This window comes from Polypterus senegalus, chromosome 6 (genome assembly GCF_016835505.1).
Source record: "Polypterus senegalus isolate Bchr_013 chromosome 6, ASM1683550v1, whole genome shotgun sequence".
NCBI lineage: Eukaryota > Metazoa > Chordata > Cladistia > Polypteriformes > Polypteridae > Polypterus > Polypterus senegalus.
The window spans coordinates 53,247,892-53,264,181 of NC_053159.1; the positions used below are offsets into that span (position 1 = coordinate 53,247,892).

The 16,290-nt window shown below is 31.6% G+C and overlaps 1 protein-coding gene across 3 annotated transcripts in view; it reads right to left on the reverse strand.

The window, feature by feature from the left end:
- The window catches only part of ajap1 (adherens junctions associated protein 1), a 439,427-nt gene that overhangs the window by 158,627 nt on the left and 264,510 nt on the right, over nucleotides 1–16,290 (reverse strand). Inside the window, exons 5-6 of one of the 3 annotated variants that reach the window (XM_039755994.1) lie at nucleotides 13,308–13,438; nucleotides 7,728–8,238 (exon numbers count right to left, since the gene is read on the reverse strand). The exons of 1 other annotated variant lie outside the window; for it this stretch is intronic. In XM_039755994.1, coding sequence (XP_039611928.1) covers nucleotides 13,366–13,438 — 73 coding nt within the window. In that variant the 3' untranslated portion in view covers nucleotides 7,728–8,238; nucleotides 13,308–13,365. Of the gene's footprint in view, nucleotides 1–7,727; nucleotides 8,239–13,307; nucleotides 13,439–16,290 lie in introns of those variants that run through there. One more of the 3 variants, XM_039755996.1, reaches the window with a different exon arrangement.

Sequence of the window (16,290 nt, forward strand, 5' to 3'; positions counted from 1 at the left end):
TTTAAGACAAACTTAGAAAAACAGATTTTTGTTTTCAGTGCTTCTTAGAAGTATACTATTGTTCTGCTACATTAGTTTATAACTGGAATTATTCTTCTATTGTAATTTTCATAGAAAGCCAGCATCTGTGCCACCAATTACTTACAAAATAGTAATTACATGTCAGCCAAATGAGACATCATTAAAATCTATAAAAAATGATAACTCATTCAGATTTTTACCAACGTGTCTACCTCTGCTGTCTCTTTCAGATATTTTCATTAGCTTCTGATGATCATTACTGAGTATAATTTCAGTGTTTTACTATAAGCTGTTAAGAAACAAAATATTCTTAAATTTCTGAATATTGCCATATATTGTCAGTGTAGTTGACTATGCCTGATAAATCATAAGAAATTTGTAACACTTTATATGGTATGTGTCATTATAATCATGCTAAGTTTTTTCAGAACAACATTTTTATGTTAAACTGAAAGTCCCATGTATTTATTTTATCTGGTTATTTATATGCTCAACATATTTCTTACATACTAGTCAAAAGTATTATTGTCCCAGATTCCTACTGTGTGACAAAGGGAACAAGAAAATAAATTCTGTCCTGAAAAGGACAGGGTATTGGTCTCTCATCAGGTATTCAAATTTACCAAGGCAAATCAACCTGACCATCTTTGTCAAGCTGCTCTGGACTGTGGAAGGAAACCCTTGCAAGCATTGGTAGAAAATGAAAACTTCACAAATAGGGCACTGGCTTTGCTTTGAGCAATGGTCTATGGTGCTTCCTTGCTTCCCTCATTCTTTTCAGCATTATCTTTCCTTCCATTTTCTCAACCCGTTTACTGGCAGAAACAAGAAAAGTAAAACAAGACAGAAAGTATTCTGGGATGTAATGCCATTTCATTGTAGGTCACAGTCATATATTAAACCTATACTTGCTCAAACATTATAGGATTGTTTTTCAGTCTTAAATACATATGTTTTGGATTTGGAAATAAGAGTATCAAGAGACAAAGGGCTTATGTATAGAAAGCACTGACTAACACTAAGCAAGGAATATTACCTGTAGCTGTGAAGCAGCAATATAAACAATTTCACCACTATTCTGCCTGTACAGAATTATTAATTTTTAAGATCTTTACAAAAAAGTACTTTTTTTAATATAGTATATTCTTCATTCCACTGGGCTCCATATTCATGATTAGATAGTGTTCAACCACTAATTGATAAAAAATGCACTGTTTTAATTAGCAGCAGGACTATGATTTTGTTAAGTATTAATGTACAATCTGTAAGTTAATGATTAATTCCTTCTGTGGAAATGATTTTATTCATTTGAGTAAATATATTAAACACATTAGTCGATTTAGAATCTCTTGTGTTGATCTTCTTCACAGAAAATCAATCATTTTAATTAGTTTATCTTGTGTAATTTTTGTCACATTTTTGGACATTTTGGAAATATGTTAGACCATGCAAATAAAAATCAGTATTACTTACTAGCCATTCTTGGCATAATTTTAGTATTACATTTACCAGCAGAATAGTACTAAACACTTGCACACAAGAATTTATAAAATTAAATGGTCTGGAATCTACTCTGGAATCAGGCAATGTTGCAGAGGCCCTACTGTGCCTTCTGGCAACAAAGTGATTAGCTTTGTGTCTGTCAGCGCTGATTAATGACACAGATCATTGGATACTTTGCACTCACCATATGTGGGATAAATACACCTCAGATTTAAATTAGAAAACCAACTAGTGCTAAATCCTTACAATCACACAGTCATGATATTTTTAAATAAACTGCCAGGTAACTGTTCCAGAAAATGAGCGCAACAAAAAGCTAATAATTTCTGTGACAGTTGCCACGGTCACAGAAGCCAAACTGAAAGAAAGATAAATAAAAAGATGACAAAACATGTTTTAAATACATAAAACTGTTAGAACAACAGCAAATGAACACCAGTGTTGAGATTCTAGTAGGATGCCTGCATCACAGCAGTCTCTTTGAAGCCACATCCATTTAATTTGTGTTTATATCTTAAATGCAATAAATAGAAAATACATCATTTTCAACTTATTTTCTGTTTAATCTCATTTTAACTGCTTTAAATAGAGAAAACTAAATATTAATTACATATTTGTATATTTGAAACAGATTTTGATTAATAGGTCTACATGGAAATGGTACTTGTGCTTTTTTAATATTGTACAGAATATATCAAAGAGAGGGAGACTAAACGTGGGTTTTCAAAATTCTCTTTGTCTCACCCCTGTTTTCAGTTATGCTTCAATAGAAACTGCATGTTCTTTTGGCTTTAAAAAAGCCTGCTTTTATATTTTTTGATTTTAGAATAAAATATTTTAGCCCCATTTCTGGATTCTTTGTGGAATAGAAGGATCTGTTTTAACTGCAGGTGGGGTACAAGGCCTACGTTGATTTAATTTTAATATTTATAGGATCTCCGCTCTCCTCTAATATTGAGAATGAATATGAAGCCTATCTATTCTTTTATAGGGTTTACATTTCGCATTTTGGGAAAAAGAAAATTTTGATTAAGTATCTTCAAGTGAATATACAGTTAGAATTTAAATATAGTTTAAGAGAAGTACAATTAGTGAATTATTCCCAGAATTATATCATTTAACCAGGCTATTTGAACCTTCTCTCACTAGCTTATGTTTCACATAATTACACTTACGTACAGTACATACTGCTTAAAATGGGATACCTGTTTGTTGCAATTTTCTCATCTTTCCCTGCAGGTTTTTCTGCTATGTGCAATTTTGAATCTACTACCCAAAAGCCATTCATACTGACAAATGCATGATTCTTTCTTTTATATGTATTGTATATGAAAGTTATTATATATATATAGTTGGTCACTACATGTGGTGATTCAGAAGGCCACTGGTACACACCTAAGTAAGAAAACTAGAGACCCTTTCAGAAACAAATAAATTTTTTTTTTCTTTCATGTGACATCCAATGAACACTTACTCCCAAAAAAATTGTTTAAAGAATTTTTAACTTGCTTTTAACAGGAGAACACTATCAAATAAACAAATGCATGGCTGCAAAAAGCTTGACAGCATCTTGAAAGATTTTGTTTAGTTACTGGAGTGATTTTTGCATGTACATCTATAGCAAAGTAGCAATTTGTAGCTTGTCACATTGATTCATTTAGACATACCACAGTTTTATGTGCAGTTAATCTAAATTAGAATCAGTATTCATGTCTTAACAGATTTCATCCTATTTTAGCTTGAATATAAATATTTTGCAGGTCATTATATAATTTTGATTCCTCATCAACTGTCAATTAATGTATTTTTGCTTGCCTAATACATCACAGCAGAAGTGGGCAAAAAGTTGGAATCAGTGTTCAAGCATGCATCTCTACACATACATATTAACACAATTCATGGACTTTCTTTAAAAGAAAACATTTTTTAAAGAAAATATGAGACCCTAATTGAAATTCACGTTTTTTTTTTTGTTTTTTTTTATGTAAATCTCTACAGTGAAAGCACACTGTTAAAATGCATTCATACAAATCTTATTTCATACAGCACCTTTCACAGTAGGTTTCACTACAAAGCACACCAGAAAACTATCCAAAGAAAAACAATTTAATAAGGCATTGTTTTCAAAATTGTAAAGAAGACAGATTAGAACTCTGGCAGATTAGATATTTTTCACACAATCAAACCAAAAAGATCAGAGGTACACAGAACTAGAAAGTCTTGAAAGACTGATCTAACAAGTGTTGGTGCTTATATAAATGCTTTATAAACATCAATAAAAGTTATATTTTGTTCAATCTTCTCCATTTTCAAGAATTTTCACTTTAATTTAACATTGGGGTATATTAGAGTAAACAAATACATATACCTATCACTTTGTAGCATGTATGTTTTGTAAAAAATGTGTCAGTAAAATGAGAAAATTTAGAGATGTCAGAATTATTTTGTTACTATGTGGCTTTAATTAATCACACTTAGTCTGATCTAGAGCAGTAATATAAATTAAATACAGCTCATGATACATACTTTTTTTACTTTAATTGTGTGCTAAGATTTAGAATTGCTGAATGCGTCTTTCAACTCTAAGCCGTAGGTTATTTGTTCTGTTTTTCTTAACTAGTTAATAATAAAATGGAATAACTAAGGAACCAATAACTAGACTGTTAACTGGGGCATCTGTTAATGATCAAGCACAAGTTTCTTTAAAAAAGGAAAAAAGAGTTGAAACAAATCATATTGACTTTAGCAGAACATCGACTTGATCAATGGGTTATTAAATTTAACTGAATACTGAATCTCGTGCAGTAAAATGCATTTCACTACAAACCTGAATTAAAATATATAGTTAGTCACTTTTTTCTTTTTTTTCCTCTCACAGCTAGGGTAGTAATCGCCTGTTTTTGTGATATGATGCTACAGCTTCATGCTCAGCGACTCTGGCAGAAGACACTTCTTAGCAAGTTGTGCAACACTTATTTTTGAAAGTGAAACATTAAACTAACAGATAACTCAGCTGCCATGGTAGTTAGTGCAAATTAGTGATACAATTATCAAATTAAACCCAAAATACAGGTGAGACATCACATTTTATTGAGCTTATCCATTGATTGAGGGAGTATTAACATTGAAGTCAAATTATTTTTATAATAATAAATATTAAATATAATATATATATAACCCTCTAAGTGAGATATTCCTCAAATGTTTCAGTTGCTTAGGAAATTGACAAATGACTTTATCTAATGTACTGTATGGCCTATTATACTACTAAATACAGTACTCAAAAAAGAAAAACACCTTAATCTTGAATTTACTTCTTTAAATATTTCTAACATGTTTTTATTATTCCACCAAATTTTTGAAGCCCAAATCATGCTACGTAGTTATTTTATAATTTAAGCTTGGTAGAATATTGACTTGTTCATTTTAAAGGAAATTTCAAGTACAGGAAACCAACTAGCTATTAGTAAGGGTCAAAAATAAATCCCTTAAATGAAAATCAAACAAAACCCTTTTCCATCAGTTATATACTACTCAGTCTGCTCTCCCCCCAAATTTTTACTGATTTCTGCAGCAACCATTGCCTTAGTTCAGTGTTTCTCAACCTGTGGGTCATGGCGTAATTTCTGGTGGGCTGTGGCTGGCCCCAGATGAAAAATCATGATCAATTCACAATGGCAACTTTGCTGGATGACTATCCATAATTCCACACAGACGATTACGTTAAATTCATGTAGGGGGACCCAGGAGGTGGGTCTCAAACACACTGGCATGTAAAAAATGGACCGTGACACCACAAAGCTTGGGAAAACATTGCCTTAGTATGAAAGCTTACAAGACAGAATGATGACAAATCAATCTGATCCCATTTTAAAGCAGGGGGACTTCTGCAAAAACAAAATCTTGTATACTAAACAATTTATGTATTTCCTAAATAAAACTGGGAAAAAACTGATACAGTAAATGAAAACAGTTAAAATAAAATTCATATTGGGCAAACTCAAATGTATATATTTAAATGTTAAAAAGTATAAAGGTCACCGGTCCCAGTTTAAACAAGGGGCATACAGTACAGTGGTGAGCCTAATACCCATTCTTTGATACATTTTTAACACAGAACATAAAAGAAACTTTTTCTTTAAATTGAAGCAATACATTTACTACAGACCAGCTTTGCTAGAATATCGCAGAATTGGTTTCCATCTTATACACAGTCCTATCAGGATTAGCAATTGTTCCCCACGACCTTGAAGTGAAGAAGCTGGTTAAAAAATGGGGTAAGTGAACTAATGAATTATTTTTTTGGTACATTCAGGCATTCTGGGAAACTAACATAATATGAAATTAAAATAGATATGTGTACATGAAATGATGGAAATAATTAATTTGAATTCTTTCTAATCAAAAATATCTTTATTTGTCCAGCTATAAAAATTATATATGGTTATCCTGACCGTACAAAGGTCAAAATGCTTGCTGTTTTTCATCTTTTTCTACAATTTTGGTTTCCAGGCCATTTTTGTATGATAAAGAAAATACTGTACTTGTTAAGCTTGTGGTTTATTACACTGCTGCTGTTTCCAGTGGTGACAATGCATAAATTACTACTGAGCAGTGAACATGTTCCTGTGTCTAACATCGAAGAACCCAAGAACAGAGAAATACTATGCACTTTTTATGCACAGATGGTGCTAAAGGATGGCAGCTATTCAAACAAAGTGAAAAACTTTCAGATAGCAAGATAGCATTTTTTGTTGCCTGACATTGCATACTCCTACATGGCATTGTATCCAAGAACATCTTTAAAAAATGAAATCTTGAATTGGCACCTTCTAATTTAATCTGTTTAGACACATCAGGTATACACTGGGATGTTACTGATTTGTAGATGATGAGATAAAAGAAGTGCTACATAATTGTTTTCTAAAAGGCCAATAAGAAGAACCAAAACCACTGAAATAAGTGTAATGTAAAGGGGGCTTATATTGAAAAGTACTGAATTTGAAATGTCCAGAACATAAAAAATGAAAGAAGATATAACCTTTTGCAAGAACCCTTGCAAAAAAAATAATCAGTCCTAATATACACTTGTTTTTTTTATATATTCAACCAAAGTTAGAATACCACAGTAAATTGTGTGGCACAAACAGGAGACATATTCATATTCACTCACATTGATCCAGGTTGGAGTCACCACAGCAAGTTTTAGGACTGTGGGAAAAAGACACATCTCCTAATGAAAATCTACACAACGTTCTAAATATACACAGAATTCATGATAATTGAAGGTTAACCAGGACCTAATGAATGTGAGGCAGCAGAATACTGCACTGTACTTGTATATTTATATTCTATGACACTAAACAGAAAAATGTTTTAAGCTTGTAAAGTTTCTATTTCTGCTGTATTTATTTTCCAGTTATTCTTATAATACATACTTTTTTCTACTCTTGATCACCTTGCCTTTAGTGAACAATCATAGATTGCCTTGTATGGAGGGCCATGTTGGGTTGCATGGAGATGAGAACTGCAAAGCTATTTTAGCAGAAGCTGTGAAAGCTGAACCCCTGTGGTTGCTGGGGGTTGGTGTGTGTGCTGCACTGCTTAGCTTCTCCAGATAAGTTGATCACTGATTTGTTCAGAACATATACAGTTTATTCAATAACATACTCCCTAAGTTGTAGATAATACTGCTGGTGTTAGAAAAATGTGGTTGGGCATTTCAGGATGCAACAGTATAGATGCCTTCTTGAATTCAATGCAATGTCTTTTTCCTAAGCCATTAATAAAACTCATCATATAGATTATTTAGGGTTTGATTAGAGATGTAAAATACCAATCAAAAGAGACAGAGTGAAGCCTAAAAGGTTTTATAATTGTGTCAAGTTAATGAATAGGGTGACCATTGCCAACATGTTGGTGTTACCCTCTTTATAATCCTTTTTATGGATGTGTGTATACTGTTATGAATACGTGAATAATCATTTTTAAAGGGTCATAAGGTACTACTTTCATTTATGACAAATATGTCAAAACCATAAAAACTAATACTATAAATACACATCCTTTTAAGGTGGACAATCATGTTTGAATCTGTATTTGAGTCTACTCTTACCTTTCTTTCTATAAAGTGCTTACTGACAATATTTTTGGAGAAATTTGGACACAGTCCAATAATAACAAACATATATTTTAATTAATATAATCCACCATTAATTATTTATTAACTAAAACAAATAGAATATTTGTTAACTGAAAATAAAATATACCTCAGTCCCTTGGCTTCAGTCGTCTTTGAAATCCTAGATATGTCCTTTAAGTTCAATTAGTGGCACAAAATGGCTTTATTGGCATATCATAAAATAATTTTCAAAATAACAATCCAGTTTTATCTCCTCTGGGTTCTTCAGATATCTTATATTCTTCAAGAGAGAGGGCCTTATATTTAAATAGTCTCCTCTACTACTTTTGCATCTTTGATATATACATACATACATACAAATGCAGACACACATACACACACATACACATTTCCAATCAGCATATGCCACATTTTGCTTATTTAAAATAAGAATAAGTATCATTTTTTCCTTTTGTCTTTTTTTAAAAAAATAAATCTGTCCATTTAAACAGTTTCTAGTTTCACAGTTGTATAAAATAAAGAAATATGTTGTTTTCTTCCATGTAATTTTTTATAGATTCACCAAAGGGATCCTGGGAAATAAAAAGAAAAAAAGAAAAGTTAAGTAAGGATTTACACGTATAAAGTGATTTAAAAATAAAGAGTCAAGGTACATTATGAAATAAGAATATTACTTTACATTAGGAAGGTTACCTAAAATGTTCACTGGACTTAACAATAACAAATAAATGTGAAGTGGGAAGACTCAAGTGAAGAAAATGGCTTTTGAATGACACTCAGATGCCATGCCACAAAATGTTGTTTAACTTTCATCAGCATAATTGATTACATTTTTAAACAAATAGCTGACATCTGTCAGTTATATCTTGCAATAAACTGCGACTGAATACCGACCCAGCAGTCTAAGGGTATAACCATGGATCAGTTTTCGAAAATACAATGTGGAAATGAAATAGATCAATGTGCCTGGGTTTAGCTATGATGTTGTTTTTACACTCCATAACATCCATTGGCCACCCATTCAGATTTCAAGTCTGACAAAGACAGATTTTATTTTTAAGTGATTTTTTTTCTCTTAACATTATAACTTAAAAATATAAATTTTAACCACAATCTCACATAGATATCCACTATATATATATATATATATATATATATATATATATATATATATATATATATATATATATATATATATATATATACATGAGGGATGTTCAAAAAGTTTCTGCACTTTTATATTTTCGTTGTAAACGGTGAAGGCAAAAGGAGTAATAATTGGGCATTATGACGCTGGGAAAATTGTATCACAAATGAAAGTGACTAAATAGAAAAGTGATGTAATTTGTTTTTGAAATTCTTAAAAAAGAGAGTTAAAAAATGTGGAAACTTTTTGAACATCCCTTGTATATATATTTACCTGTACACAGTGGATTCAGAAAGTATTCAGACCCTTTCATTTATTGCACACTTAATAATGACAAAGTGGAAACATGTATTCAGAAGGGTTTGCAAATTTATTAAAACACTCTCATTCATTGAAGTAATTAGACCTTTAATTCAGCACTTTGTAGGAGCTCCTTTGATAGCAATTACAGTTTTGAGTCTTCTTGTGTAAATCTCTACCAGCTTTTTATCCCATTCTTCCTGGAACATCCTTTCAGGCTCCATTAGATTGGTTGAGAAGCTTCTGTAAACTGCAGTGTTCAAGTCTCTCCATAAATATTCTATGAGGTTTAAATCTTGGCTTTGACTTGGCTGTTCAAGGTCGTCAGATTCTTATCCCAAAGCCACTCCACCTTTGTCTTGGCAGTATACTTCTCTGAAGCAGGTCTTCTTCAGGGACCTTTCTGGATTTGAGTGAATTCATCCTTCCCTCAATTCTGACCAGTCTCCCTATCCCTGTCACTGAGAAGCACCCTACACCCATCCCATAGCATGCTGCCACCACTAAGCTTCACCACAGGGATTGTATTAAGCAGGTGATGAGCAGTATCTTGTCTTTAGCACATATAGTGCTTGGAGTTCTAGCTGAAGACTTCAATTTTTGTCTTGTCAGACCAGAAAACATTTTTCCTCTTGCTCTCAGAATCTTTTAAGTGCTATGCTATACCTCTTACTCTTTATAGGCCTTAGTCTAGCTATGGTACCTGATTGATGGAGTGCTGCTAAGATGGTTGTCCTTTGAACAGGTTCTCCCATCTTAGCAGATGACTGATGAAGCTCTGTAAGAGTGACAAGTGCATTCTTGAACACCTCCCTTCTTGCCTGGTTACTCTTGGAAGAGCCCTGATGGTTTCAGACTTCTTTTATGTCACAATTATTGAAGCCACTTTTTCTCCTGGGAACACTCAAAGCTTTAGAAATGGTTTTATTCCCTTGACCTGATCTATGCATTGCCAGAATTTTATTGTGGATGTCTATAGAGAGTTCCTTGACATGTGATGTGAATTGTGAATAGTGTGACCTTATATATACAGATGTTGGCCTTTCTAAACTATGCCCAATCAATTTATGTTACCACAGGTAGACTACAACAAAGTTCTAGACACATCTTAAGGATCACTAACACAAACAGGATGCACCTCATCACAATCAAGATATTTCAGTTTTTGATTTTTAAATAAATTTAATGAATTAAATTTAAATAAATTTGCAAACTTTTCTGAAAACACTTTGTCATTATGGGTTATAGAGTGTAGATTGATGGTCAAAAATGACAAATGTATGTAACACAATAAAATATGCAGAAAGTGAAGGGGCCTGAATACTTTGTGAATCCAATATATATACATATGTGTTTACACACCCACTTTTATTTACTCATTTACTTAGTCCCAGATGTACAGTTTTTGTTTGTTCAGATTCAGTATCAACTCTTAACTCACATACTTGTTCTTCTCATTTTCTACTACATTTTAAAAAGTGGATGTTAGATTATTTGGTTTCTCTAATTGGCCTGGTAAGAATGTGCCATGTGATACACCTGTTCTCCTGACTACTACTGGTTCTTGGCTTAAGTCTGGGATGACTTAGTTCTTGCTGATCATCTGAAATGTCAATAGTATGGTTGAAAAACAAAGTGAAATAATGCATGAGTTCATAGGTAGATGGAAATATGATATTTAATATGGCAACCAGGAGTCTCTTGTTTTGAATTTCAGCCTATGTGCTTCACTTAACATAACGTTGTTCTAAGTGGGGCCTTGTTCTTGTTAAGTAAAACATATTGTATACAAACCTGCTTTCTTTTGTGCAAATGCTTTCTTTTTGTTCTCAGAATTAGATATTTAAGTTTCCAATTCATAAACTTAAGTTGTATGGTAAAGTGTGAAACTTCAATTGTTTGGGTGAAAACAAAATCAATGTATAAAGAAATAAATAAAAGATAGTGGATGGTAGGTGTTTTGGAGTGCTGGAATATTCAGCACCCCACAAAATATCTGTACACTTGCCATGTTTACATTTCACGTTTCATGAAGAATAAGTGTAGTCTAACTAGCTTTTTGCTAACAAAATGGTACAAAGATTAAAGTTCCAATTAGACAGCAGAAATATGACATGAACAAGGTTCCTTTTGCTTTTTATATCTGAGGCACTAGAAGTACTAGAATACGTCTATGGAGGAATATTTCAGACAATATAATAAAATTCAAATAAGTAAATGTCATTTTAAATATATAAATAAAATAAAAATATGGAAATGTGAGTATAAATAACAATGTGTCATGAAATATGTTTTTTCGTTGTTTCTTTATTTCTTCTTTAATTTATTTCACTGACACCACACACACATGAAATATGACTTAAATTGAAAAGTGTCATTTTTCACCTGTCAAAGTTGAGACGGTGGGCTCTAGTGAGTACGCTTTTGTGATTGGTAAATCATCAGTAGAAAGGACACTCACATGCGCAGCTTTTCACATACGGGATTCTCAAGGCAATCAAAAAGTACATTTAAAGTTGTGACTGTGGTGTTTTCACGGTGAAAGTGCAAGAAAAGGTTGGCCAGAATTATTGCACAAAGAAGGTATTTTAATTCACAAAGCCCTGAATTCATCAACTTCTTTTAAGTCTGCATCTGATGTGTGGGGTCTGCCTATAAATGTAGCACCTGATGGCTGAAGATTTACGTGCACTCTAACAATGAAAATACAATACTCACTAGAGCTCACCCTCTCAACTTTGACAGGTGAAAAAACGAAATAAATAAGCCAAAAAATACTTCATGACACAATTATTTATCTGTGCTCACATATCATTGTTTTTTAAATTTTTTTTCTATTTCACAAAACAATTATTTATTTAATCAATTAATTTTGCCCAATATATTGTTCCATATACTTCATCCGCAAAGAACAGAAAATAAAACTGAGAATAGATTACTACATTATAAGCAATGCTTAAAAGATCATTTATCTTCGTAAATCATTTTGACTCTGTTGCCTTATTTTTGTATTTCATAACAAAACTTAAAATACCTAACACTCTTAAATATATGTATATTTGTAAATGTGTCACTCTAAAAAAATATAATTGAAGAATCTTTATGTTAATTTTTTTAATGATTAACTGGGTAAAGACTCTTAAAGTTCACTAGTAAGTACTTTATTTGAAAATGTTGTTCAGTTAACAGATTTCCTTGAGTAGCCAATGATTTTTAATACTTTTGAAGCAAGTCAGAAAAAAAGTAACATTATTCACATGAGAGCTGCGCATATGGAGATAAGAATTTGCTAAGGTAAATGTAGTTGTTTGGTGCCTTTCACAAGTTATTTGCTAAGCCATCAAGATTATTTGTTCATGCTAGTATGAAAGACAACCCTCCCAAAGCACTATTCACGTTTGCTTCAGCATTTCTTTTTAATTTTTCCCCATAAATTAATTAATTGACTAAATTATTAGATTAACCAAAAAAGACCACTTAAGCAATTTCTGAGTAATTGAAAATAGGGATTGTTGCATATGTTGCAGTTATAAATGAAGCTACCATAAACAGTACTGAACATCATAAGCCTTTTTTAATATTGACTCTGGAGTGGGTAGAAAAAGAAACTGAGTTTTGGAGCTGTGAGAGGATACGAGACATTATGGTGGAAAATGGCTTAATCTGAACGTTGAGTAAGTGGATTTTTGTTTATTTTTACCCACTATTAGTGTGGACCAATGTTGAGCAATGGTTTAGCTGTTTGCTAAGGGCCTAATAACAGAACTACCCATGGTACTGGTGTGAGTACTAATTTTATATATATATACACACACACAATATTTTCTACCTTTTGTGCATCATTAGTAGAAAAATATAAAATTATAAACCACACATTTCATCTGGTTAAAATTACCTAGATGATTGTTTGATTGTATATAAGGCATGTTTTGCATAACACATGTTTCTTGATATCAGCAGAATGTACCAAAAACAGACAGATAGACTGACAAACTGATAGATAGATAGATAGATAGATAGATAGATAGATAGATAGAGCGAGCATGCTTGCAAAATGATAGGTATCAGTGAAGTAATGCAAGAAACAACATCAGATTAGATAATAGAAAGTGAAGACTTGGAAAAAGATTGTTTAAAATAAGAATAATAAGAAGGAAGATGTTAGATAAAAAGAGATGAAGGAGCTGTACATACCAGAAAACAAACCTATGGAGTCTGCCCCACCAGCAGGAGGCAAAGGGACTTCGGCCAGTCAGCAGGAGATTTCAAACCATTTCTCAGACACAAAGGCGACCGGGATAAGCTGCCGTTCAGTAGGTGAGGGTCTGCAGCGAGCAGAAAAAGGGACTTACGCGAATTTGTATGTGACATATTATCAAGTAGGTTCAATAAGTAGGCCTGTCTCTGCAAAGATATTGAGCTATGCATAGTACTTGTTCCATACAAAGTTAAAATGTAATGACTGTAAACCCTAAACATCACAGGTATGGCTCTGGTGATAGTGTGATATTATAAGAAACAATAATAACTGATATATATCAAAAAACTTTTTATAATTAACTGCTTTTGCAAATGGTCATGAAGAATAACTTATTTACTTTAAGCCATTTTAATCTAATCAACTTAAAAGCAAATAAAACCAGTCTTTGTTTCTTGCAAATTTCTTTCAAGTCCAATTTGAAAAGACCAGTAGATTTCATGTATGGAGACTATTGTATAATTTATGATAATTTCTCTTTTACTTTGGGCATTAACATTATTAATTCCCAAGAAAAAAGAAACAATTTGACTATATAGATAAGGAATACAATGTTCATACTGGGCAATTCAACTAGACGTGCCCTCTACACAGTACTGTAATAAAATAAGTAATAAAATGCAGAATCAGGAAATAAGAAATTTCAGTGGAACCAAATCTCCACAAATCCAGAAAAATATCTTCTGTAGTCTTAGTGAAATTCCTTTGCCTTAACTGACTCAGTTCACTAAAGAAAATGTTTTACTCATTTTAGGAATGGAGAATATTAGTTTCTCTCTATTGAGCTGTAACTACATTGTCCTGTTTGCAGCTGCACATACTTGCAGCAAACAGAGTAAAATCATCTAATGTAGGATACATACAAATTAAATTAAAATCTCCAGTTTGTAAGATTAAAATTACTTTTAAGTTAATTAAAATACTTCCAGAGTACAGTACATTTCCCTCAAAAATTCATGACTGTGCATCAACAAAGATCCTGATATCCAATTTAATGGAAACCATGCATCAATATGTTCTATATTATTTTTAATGCATAAATTATTGACAGCATGTTTGTACAAGTAAGAATCTATTTATTTTAAAATAATTGCTCAATGTCTTCTATTTCCTTTGGAAAATATTACATTTTTTGAAAAATTTAAAACAATCTTTTAATTGCCAGGATGTTAGCATTTATTATTATCAGTTTACCAAATGTTGACATTTTGATGAAAGTATTTTTTTTCCTACTAAACATTCAGTGATTTACAAATGTCAATTCTAAATCTAAAGAAATTTGGTTTTAGATATCCAGTAAATTTAAAGTAAGAGACGTGCAATTTCTGAACCTTAATTTCTAGATACATTAACATTATGCATGCATGAATCAATTTTCACTTAATGCAATTATTAGGGACAGAGCCTTCTGTGTCAACACTGGTTGCAAAACAATAAACAGACCCTCAGGTCCAATATACAATTGCCATTAACCTAATCCATTATATGTGTCTTAGGGGAATGTGAGAGGAAAACCGACACAGGCACAAGCAAAACATGCAAACTCCTTATAGACAACAACTAGGTGTAGGATTTTAAACCAAAGTGCTATGTCTATGAAACAGCAGCAACCACTGAGCTACTGTGTCACCATGTTTGGTATATTGATTTTGTAAATTAGCAGCGCAGTAAAATACAGTTACATTACATACAAATAAGAGTGTTTTAAATTCTCTACTTTTCTAATAAAAAGAAATGGACATGTAATGATTACATGTTAGACAAAGACCAGATCTAATGAAAACATCTTATACAACATGTGCACACATGACGGCAGTATTAGGAAGAAATAAAGTTGTATAATAAATTAGAAAATCCAATTTTCCAGTAACCTTTATTATTAATTATATCTCTGTGTTAGTCATTCTCATTTCAATGATTTTATACTATCACATTAATAACACAGAAACTTTCACAATGTCAAACCAGTCCCAAATGAAAATTTCAAAATGTTTATTTCAGATTATTATCCAATGACAAAGCCCATCAGCAGTATTTTTTATCACCATCAGTATTATTTTTTACATTCAAGTTTGAATTGACAAGCATATATTTTGTGCGTGGCTTTTATGAGGATTTCTTAATTCAGTATGAATCAGGTAAAAGTGTCTGTTCCTTCAAAACAGAACAACCTCCACCGCAAAAATATGCAAGAATATATTGGTTAGGAAAATTACCAAAAGATACAGTAAACAGAACCAGAAACAAGTATCTATATGTAAAATGCATATAAAAGAAAAGAGTAAAAATGGTCAAAGTATATAATTCCCCTATATATTTTAAATAAAGTAAAAGCAATTAATATAGAATGACGTGTTATGCATTAAACAAAAACTTTTACAAGTAGTAAACACAATGCAATAAATATATGGGAAAATAGAAATTTCACATAAACTGGTTATAAACCCAAATTTTATATTCCACGAGTAATACAACAAAATTTGCAAAAACAACAAAAAAAAAAATTGATGTTCTACACATGCCAATGGACCATCCAAAAAATACAAAGTGAATATATTTAAATACTGAACAAAAACAAAGAAAAATACATTAAAAATATATATACAAAGACTGTAATCATATAGCAAACAATAGAAACAATAATAGAAATATTTGTATTTTGCATTTTTTTACATTTGCATATAACAGTAAAAATACAAAATTTGTACATATTTTTCTATTATTGCAAATGCAAAAAAATGCAGAATTTCTACAAATTTTTGTATTATTGTTTCTTTGAATAAATCAAATGAATAAAAACTGAATAAAAGAAAAATAGCACATAAGTTTGAGTCTTAACAGCCTATGTAAAGTTATGGTATTTGTAAAAGTTAGTGTTTTTTTATTTACTTTTATTCTCTCAGTCACGTTAAGGCTCCC